General features: G+C 41.2%; 1 protein-coding gene across 1 annotated transcript; it reads left to right on the top strand.

Annotated features, from left to right (window-relative positions):
• Positions 1-2574: 2574 nt before the first annotated feature.
• DUSP19 (dual specificity phosphatase 19) lies at positions 2575-9505 on the top strand. Its single transcript, XM_063162593.1, has 4 exons — positions 2575-2850; positions 2926-2972; positions 4260-4412; positions 8343-9505. The coding sequence occupies exons 1-4, from the start codon at positions 2631-2633 to the stop codon at positions 8562-8564; spliced, it is 642 nt and encodes a 213-aa protein (XP_063018663.1). The 5' UTR covers positions 2575-2630; the 3' UTR covers positions 8565-9505.
• Positions 9506-9756: the final 251 nt, after the last annotated feature.

Here is a 9756-nt window from a genome sequence, read left to right as displayed (position 1 = left end):
AGCTGGAACAAAGCACCTGGTTATTCTAAGGGGAGGATGCTGGGGCTTGTCTGCAAGCAGATTTTGCTAAGGCCTTGCAAATTTCCTGATATGAGACTGAATCCCCCCAAACTGGGCCAAGAGACACTTCTGAGACAAAGTCCAAAAAATTGGTATTTGTTCTATTCAGCGCACTGGATGGTGGAGATCACTGCTCCTAACAGTGCACACCTGGGCACACAGCAAATCACAATATATGGCTACATTCATAGTTTTCCTTAGAAAAGGGTTTTCTAAAAAAAACTAGTCTTAATTACAATATTTCTTAATTACAAATACACTACAAGCGTTTCTTGGTCTATCAGCTTTTGCTACACTATGTTGTAAATGCCTTAAAATTAATAACCTAAAATTACCCCTTGTGGGTCTTACTACAATGCATCTTTCATAGTTCTATTTCTCCAAAGTGTCTAGTCTTATTTATAAGGCCACTCTTCAAAACCTGTTTTTAGTTCTATTTCTCTGTTAACAATGTCTGTCCTATTCTATGGCATTTCTAAGTCAGCATTCCTTATCTCAAGGTTTGCATAAAGATGCACACTGTGTGAGCTTTCTGTTAGCTTTTGAGAATTTTCTATAAATCCATTTTCCACAGTTATGAAAATTATTTCCTAAAAGCCATCACTATCATTAGCATATGCGAGGCACAGTGCATGCCGATGGTGGCACTGAGGAAGGCTCTGTGTCTTCCTCGGGGGTCTCCTGGGGAAGGCTGGATGTCTTCATCACCATGCCCTTTTCACCTTTCTCCTCTAGGCATGTGCAGTCTGTTGTTAGCTGTTCTATTGATTTCCTCACTGGAAAAACTTGCTTGAAACTTGTTTGCAAAGTTTTGGCAAGGTTTGTCCTTCGTTTTTTGCGAGTTTCGTTCTCTATTTCTTGCCAAGTCTCATCTAGCTTCTACATTGGTTACAATGCTTCTTGTTCTTGCCCAAGTATGCCTAGGCATGGTGCTTTTAACCCTCTCAAGGCTCTCTGCATTCTTGCAAGATACCCTAAGAGCCTTGTCTTTCACAGAGGCAGCTACAGGGAGCCAATACAGCTTGAAAACAGCCATGAAATTTTATGTAATTGCTGGCCTGGGCCACAGACCTAAAGCTCTCCATCACTTCCTTTGTGGTCAACTTCATCAAAATAACTGATAAGGCCTTAACAAAGAACAAATTAATCAACTTCTGCATCATTATTGTTTTAAGGTAACTGCTATGAAGCACAGTCCACTTGTAGCCGTGGGGAACAAAGACTCAAAGACCTCCCTATACCTCTGAATAAGATCTCTTTATTACCAGAAATCAACTCCTCTTCACACCCTTAATTTCCACCAGACACAACCCAAACCAAACAGAGGCCTAAGAGAACTTAACAGAAAGAGGGCACACATTGGCTGGCTCAGCTGCAGTGCTGCTGTCCACACATCCTACCACCCCATCAGCTGCAGGTAGTGTGTGGGGTATTCTGCCTTTTTTAGATTACCTCGATTTTATATCTCATTCCTGTTAGAAAACTGCCTCTGGCATTCCCAGAAATAACTCAAGCTCTTGCAGTTCCTAACAGCATTCTCTGCTTCTTGAACTGCCAAGGCATTTGTAAACCTCTTTACGTGGCTGCCTTTGGTCTGTGCTGCGTTCTGGGGGACTATCAGGAGGATCTTCTCAGAGTCATCAGATCCCTCCAGCATAAGTTTGAGGAATAATGTAAGAGGAGAAGTATTGTAGTAGTATCTCCTTATTCTATAAGCCAGCACAGAGCATTGTTAGCAAACTGAAAAGCATTTGTGGTAGAATTTAAGTTAACAGTATCTCACTTCGCAAAAAAATGTTTCACATGCTTACAGAGGCTTCCATTGTCTGAAGGGACCTACAAGGAAGAGGGATTCTTCTTCAGGAACCTCAGTGATAGGACAAGAACAGGTTCAAAATGAAAGGATGGAAATAGATATCTGGAAGAAATTATTTATTGTGGGAGTGGCAAGGCACTGGAACAGATTGCCCAGAGATGCTGTGGACTCCCCATCTCTGGAAGAGTTGGAAGCCAACGCAGCGCTTGGAACAACCTGGTCGAATGCAAGGTGTCCATGCCCCATGTCAGGGGGCTTGGAATGAGATTGTCTTTAAGGTCCCTTCCAACCCAAACCAGGCTGTGATTCTCTGACTGTGTACCAGCTGGGGAACATTGCAAAAGGTACACTACAGAGAATACAAGAAAACACGGGCATTAAGTCGTTTGGGAATAAAGGGGGAAGCAGCTTCACCTTGTCTCCCTTTTCTTCATTTTACCTTTCTGGAAAAAAAATAAACCCTATATACATTTAACTCTAATATTTCCCATTTAGGTTTTTCCAATGTTTCCCACACTTCCCAACAAGCAGGTCCCTCTTAGAGCCAGACAGGCGCTGCTGCACGGCCTGCAAAGACGCCTTTTCTATTTAAAGGCTCCTTCAGTTACGCCAGGACGGCCCGGGGGGGGCCGGGGCACCCGAGGCACCGCGGTACCGCCCCCGGGGCCGCGTCACGGGCGGCCGGCGCTGCACGGCACGGCGCTGCACGGCACGGCACGGCACGGCACGGCACGGCGCTGCCGGCAGTCGCGCCATGCACTCCCTCGCCCAGGAGATCCGCAGCTTCTCCAGGGCCAACCTGCGCAAGCAGCGCACCCGCGTCACCACGCTGACCGGCCGCAGGATCGTCGAGACGTGGCGCGGCGCCTGCCTGCACATGGAGGAGGAGGAGGAGGCGGCGCCCGGCGGCGGCTTCGTGCAGGACCTGAGCGCTGACCTGCAGGTCGGAGTGGTGAAGCCCTGGCTGCTGCTGGGTGAGTGCGCTGGGAGAGGGGGGTGCGGTGCTGCAGCTCGGCGCAGACACGGGCACGCTCTGTCTCTCTCCGCAGGGTCGCAGGATGCTGCTCACGACCTGGAGACGATGAGGAAGCACAAGGTAGCGTTTCGTGGGCGTCTCGTATCATGCGCGCTGTGCGTTTCTCCTGTACATTAAAAATTCTGGAATATCCTCTGGCGAACCTCAGGAAAAATGCATTCCACTTGTATTTTCAAGAGGCTGCTCCGTTTGCAGGTGGATGGGTTTCTGTTGGCTTCACGAGAAGCTGAGATGCTTTCAGAGCATCCCAGAATCTTCCAAGGCACTTCTGGAGATTCTCTAGTGCAAACCCCCTGCCAAGGCAGGGTCACCCCGAGCACGTGGCACAGGGACGTGTCCAGGTGGCTTTGGAATGTCTCCAGACAGACCCTGTGACCTTCCTGGGCACCTGTTCCAGTGCTTGGCCACCCTCAATCTAAAGAAGTCCTTGCTCATGCTGAGGTGGAACTTCTTACATTTTGGTTCATGGCAATTGCTCATCATCCTGTTGCTAGGTACCACTGAAAAGAATCTTGCTTCCCTGCAAGAGTGAGGATTGTTTAGAGCTGTTTAATGGAACAGATTCCTACACTGCCAGAGATATTTCATTTCAGACACTAAGGAGCACCATTCCCCCTTGCCTTATGTGGATTGATGAAACTAGAAAAACAAAGCAGCTTCTCTAAGTCTGTCCCACATTTTTGTCTTTTTACTCTTCTCTGTTGCAGTAATGGGCTGATAAGGCCTTTGGACAGTGGTGGCTGTGCAGGACAGGGCTTGCACCAGGTTGGCATCTGGTGCCATCTAAATGTCATTTTACTGTAACCTTAAATAATCCACAACCTGGTTATAGCCTGGACAGAGCAGAGATGGCAGGAGGCCAGAGGTGGTGTCGCCTGCCAAGAACAGGTGTGGTTTACTCTGAATCCTCCTGCTTCAGCAAATGTTTCTGCTCACTAACTAGAAGGAACGTTAAGATGATGGGTTAGAGCAGGCTTGAAATTTGGGTAATTGCTGGGTGGTCTGTGCTTTCATTCCTACTGCTTTCTCTTCTTTTCCAACCATGTGATGAAAACTCCCTTTTCTGTTGAAAATCCATTTTTTAGTCTGTGTTTGAGCACTGATCTTTTCATTTCCTCTCAGAAAAACCCTGAGATTTGTCACAGTATGTATTAGCACACTTCAAAACTTTGCTTGGAGAAAAGCATACCATAGATAACATATGTATGTAAAACTAAATATTGCATCAGTATAAGGTAGAGTCTGTGTATGCCTAAAGATTAATGCACTTTTGTTACTGCTTGTTTTGCTTGCTATGTTCAGAAAATGCCTTTTTCTTTTTTTTTTTTTTTTTTTTTTTTGACTTAGGTCACTCACGTTCTAAATGTGGCATATGGAGTCCAAAATGCCTTCCTTGATGACTTCATATACAAGACCATTTCCATTCTGGACCTCCCAGAAACTGATATTACCTCCTATTTCCCTGAATGTTTTGAGTTTATTGAGAAAGCCAGGATCCAGGTATGGTCTATTAAAAATTTATGTTAGCAGTTATCCTGTGTAGATTATTTATAACACTACGTAAGAACTAAAGCAGATTCTTTTGTTAAAAGAAAATATGGTGCCAAATGAATAGTTTTAAAGTATTTTTAAATTTTTAAATGTCTTTCTAAGTTTTAGATAGAAATTCCAAGTAATTTCTAAGCATTCCTAGAAGCATAGCACTGCTGTTAATCTTCATTCCCTCCAGCACTGCTTTTTCAGAATGACAGTCTTGCATTTCAGAGAAATGCATCTTGAAAACAGTTGGACCAGGGCTTAATTTGAGATGACACAACTAACTGCATCCTAAATCCAAGTCACTATCCTTAACAGAAGGAAATGAAGAAAATTTATTTCTCCTTTGGGGATGTTGTTTTGGATTAGAAACCAGCCTGGATCAGAAGCAAGAAACAGAGCTTTTACAGTTCTGTGTGCTTTATCATCAGCTGTTCACCATCCTTGTGCTTTTCATTATAGAATCCTTGAAGGGTTTGGGGTGGAAGGGACCTTAAAGATTATCTAGCCCCAAACCCCTGCCATGGGCAGGGACACCTCCCACTAGAGCAGGTTGCTCCAAGAAGATGCTGTGAGTCCACATACATACCAAGAATATCAGAATGTGTTAGCAGTCTTGGAGCCAAAAGTGATTTAAGTGCTCACAGAATCCTGAAAGGATGTGACGTAGAAAAAAACCTGAAAAACCCTTCTGGGGCTGCTTGCAGAGTTATCTGTAGCCCAACTCAGAGCTGTTCAATTCAGGCTTACTGTGCAATTTACAACAACCATTGTTTTGGTATCTAAACTCTAACTCAACAACCAAACATTATTGGGTGCTATTTTTCCATATCTGTCAGGTTCATTGTATATGTAGATTGGGATAAAAGATGATCTTGCCCCAGTTTTCTTTGTGTCTCAGTGTTCTTTCCTTCTCTCATTTATAATTTACAAGCTATGTGATAACGTATTATCACTAAATGACCTTTTCAAGGTTTCTAATTACAGTTTCCAGTTCATTTCTAAATGAGAGTTGCCATTCACAACTGCACAATTTTGCTTTCTGCCTCTGGTGTTTGTATCTCAGTTACTGTTTTGTAGGTAAGGAGGTTACAGGAAAACTTTTACAACAACATTAGTAGTTTTCTGATGGAAGAGGTGGATGAAAGAGAAGCTAATTGGTGGAATAGCTCTCCAAGAGCAATTAAAAAAGCACATGATAGTGGTATACAGAGAGAGATCTCGAGGTGGTTTAAATTACTTCATTTACTTTGACAATATAGTGTCAAAAGAGCTTCTGATAAATTATGCCATGAAGTGTTCTTCTGCTTAAGTAACCACAGAGACACTCCTGCTTCACCTCCTAAAATGGGGGAGGAAGAGATGTTCACTGGTGAGAGAACATGATATATGGGGAATTATTTCTAGAACATGGTTAAGTCCATGAAGGAAGTATGAGAGCATGTGAGTTTGAGGATGCAAGTGAAGGCTGCACTGTTCATTGCCAGCTGGCTACTTGTAACAGGATTCACTTTTCTAAAACTGTAATGGCTCAAGTCTCTAGACACCATGGCACAAATTCTGATACTGATCAGAGCTCAGCTTTTCTTCTAGGCTCCAACCTGGCAGGCAGGTTTTCCATGACATGTTCAGTGACCCATGTCAGTCATAATACTGTGAATGAGGGATACTTTTGTTATATCTTTAATATCTGGTGATAAAACTTCTGAAATCTTGTGTTTCCAAAGAGAAAATCTTTGCTTATTCATGAACATCACTCCTTATTGCTCCCCCTGTCTTTCCTAAGGAAAAAGCCTCAGTTGACTGCAAAGTAAAATGGATCTAAAAGGAATTTCATTAGCCTTCAACTGCACTAAAACCTTTATTCTTCTTTTAAATTTCTTCCCTTGATGAGGCTTTTTGCCCTCTGTGTAGAACCACTGTATAATCACCATTTCTGCTGGTGGAAGGTGATTTTGTTTCTCTCTCCATAAAAATTTTCAAAAAACCCAACTTGGTCTTGAATCTTGCATGATTCTTGCAAGTCCACAGACCATTTCAGAGTATCAGCATCAGAGCAAGTTCTTGGTAAATAGAGATGAATTTCCTGTTTGCCATCTGTTCCTCACTTTTATTCTGTATTTACAGCTAATACAAAATTAGTTAACAATGACATGCCTAATTCATTTTTGTATGAACTGTAAACAATGTACTTCAGCAAGGAAAGATAAACATTCTCAGGATTAAAGTTGGTTTCATATTATGGCCCAGATTCATTCATGTTCAGTAATTTTCAGGATTAGTGAGTATCACTAAATAATTTTTGGCAGTGTAAAACAAACCAGTTACTTAAAAAGATGCATCAGACTTAAATGTGAAAGAAGGAAGTAAAGAATAAACTGTACAAAGGAAAAGAAAAAAAAATTAAGAGAGCAATTTCCAGCAGGCAGTGCACAGGAGATGTGATTTCCATTGCAAGGAAGGCTGTTACTGTTATTTGCTGTGCTGGGATGCAGGAGCTTAGACTCTGTTCCTAGCTCTGTCATAATGTTGTGTCTCATTCTTCTAGTCTCAGCTTGGAATTTCTCCAACAAGGATAATAATAATATTCCATTTCATACATTTTTTTTCTTGTTATTTAAACTGAAAGATTTTTGGAGCAGAAACCATTTTCTGGTCTGTGTGTCTGTTAAAATACCAGATAATTGTAGCTCCCAAATCTGTAACCTAAACTATTAAGTTCCTGGAAAGGAACCCTGGTGCTTAAAAGACCTTTTTGTCTCTGGATAAAATTCCCATTAAGTAACTTGTATCTGTTAAGGGTAGACAGAACAGGCTGTTTAAAACTAGAATAATTTTGTTGAGCCTTAAGTATCTGAGCACATCATGCCATGTTTGAGTATTGTCATTCAGAATATGGAAGTGCTGAGGGTGTGGAGGCTTCTTTTTGTGTCAAAGGGGCTTTTTCAGGTCATAGTGTAACACACAAACAAGACAACATCACAAAGCTTGGGCCTTGCAAACATTGCTTGAGACATGCTAGATTGTCTAGTAGTCTTTGTGTTAATTTGGGCTTGTTATTTCTTAACAAAGTCTAAAAAGAACCATTCAGGTGTCTCAAAGGTTGTGAGGGAAATGTTTAAGAAGGATAAAACCCATTAATTTTATATATAATTCAGGATCAGTCTGAATTCAAACCTCAGAAAAAGCATTTCTGAATTTATGGGAGGTTGGATTTTGCACCCTAGTTCCCAGTTAAGGGGCCTGAGTTGTACCAGTGGTGTGGTGGGAAGGTCTGTTGCAAATCATACAATGTCTTTTCTAATTTTTCTGTTCTTGTGCATGATCCCTGTTGCCCAGCATCTTCCCTGCAGAGTGCACAAGGAACATGCAACTGGGACTACAAGATGTTCTAAAATCTGCCTCTGTGCCCAACTCTTTGCTGCCTTGCTATGTTTTTAACCTTTAACAAGATACTGTCAAGTTCCTTTCCACATTGCAAATAAAATCTATTTCAAAACTGGCACTCACTTAGATCAGATGCTTCAGTATCCCAGGTGTCTATCTGTGATTTGGTTTTTACATTAACAGGCTGCTGTAAGGCCTCAGGAAGAAACACAGAGGATGTGTTTGAGTACTGTGGTATGAATGAGGTTTGACGAATTTGGTAATAATAAAGCACTTTTGGGTAGAAAAATACTTAATTTCATGCTTATATCATGAATACTTAATTTAATTCTTATATCATCCATTGTTTGAACTTACTTATATGTGTAAATATTTGCTTTGAGCTCAGCAAGGAGCTTACAGTAAGTCTTTTGTACAGTAAGAATTTTGTGTAAAGTTTCTTCCACTTGTAATCTACCTAATGAATATCCTTATGTTAATAACTTACATTTCATTTCTTTCTTGGAGGATGGTGTGGTGCTGGTTCACTGTAATGCAGGAGTCTCCCGTGCAGCAGCTGTAGTCATTGGTTTTCTCATGAATTCAGAAAGACTGAGCTTTGCCAGAGCCTTTTCCTTGGTGAAAAATGCGAGGCCTGCAGCTTGTCCAAACCCTGGCTTCATGGAGCAGCTCCACAAGTACCAAGAACAGATTTTAAAGGCAAATGGAAGCATAAACAATCATGACTGATCCAAAGAGAGAAGGGAAATTATGTGTTTTGACTATACAGGAAGAGATATTGGATGTATTTTAATGTCATTTTGAAATCCCCTTTCACATGTGCATTTTCAAATCTTTATATATTTTTTTCTTACCCTTCTTTGACTCTGTTTTTTCCAACATGTCATCAAAAGGCCAAATGGTGTTGTACTGACTTCAGAGAAGTTTTGCCTACAACAAGAGCACTAATAAAAAGATACAGCCCAGTTTTCCTTGAAATATTAGAAAACAATAGAATGATGGTTTGCTTACTGAACCATCAGAAAATGCAGGTAATAGAGAAAGGAAGTAAAATAACTGAGGTAAGTTGCTTTCTTTTCTCAAATATGTGCATTCTTAGTTAGTTGCAAAAACAAGATAATAAAATGTTCATATAATGAAGTACCCTGATATTGGATTTTAAAATTATATTGCAACTATATATGATATTACTGAGTTTTGTGGGCCAGCCAGCCATTATTCTTTTTTAATTAAAACTATGGTCTTTTGAGGATGCTCAAATGCATAGGGTGCTTTAATGCTTTGTGTATTTCTATTGTTTCTTATCTAGTAGTGATTTGAAGTGCACTAACATGATGAGTCCAGGCTTGGACCTAGCAGGGGTTTTTTTCCTGTACATCCTTTCAGTAGAGATACAAAAAATGTTAATAATGATTTGTCTCTGCTCATGCTACTGGCTTTTCTTACATCTGGTGCTGTCCCCTCACTCCATTCCATACCATGTGTAAAGAACAGATCATAGGATGTGTAATTTTGTCTTCCTGAGAGATCTCAGGCTGAAATTACTGTCTTAATAAGCTTTTAAAAATATTGACAAGATTTTAATAGTATTTTGTGGCCTTCACGCCAGCTCTTAATGATTTGATATATTAATATGCAACAAAATAAAGAGATCACTGTGTTTGGATAAATTGTGTGCTAAAGTGATTTTAAATGTTTGGTTTCAAGATTGGTGTTCTGTCCTGATACCAGTAGTTTAACTGTAAGACATTGGTGTGTTTGAACCAAGACCTCTCTTGTTCTCAGCGTGAATTGCTCAAGAACAGGAATTTGTATGAGCAGTTGTAGTGACAGGACAAGGGGGAATGGATTCAAAGAGAGGGAGTAGGTTGAGATTGGATTATTTACCCTGAGGGTGGGCAGGCCCTGGCACAGGCTGCCC

The sequence above is a fragment of the Melospiza melodia genome, chromosome 8, assembly GCF_035770615.1.
Source record: "Melospiza melodia melodia isolate bMelMel2 chromosome 8, bMelMel2.pri, whole genome shotgun sequence".
Taxonomy (NCBI): Eukaryota; Metazoa; Chordata; class Aves; order Passeriformes; family Passerellidae; genus Melospiza; species Melospiza melodia.
This window is presented reverse-complemented; position numbering and strand designations above follow the sequence as displayed.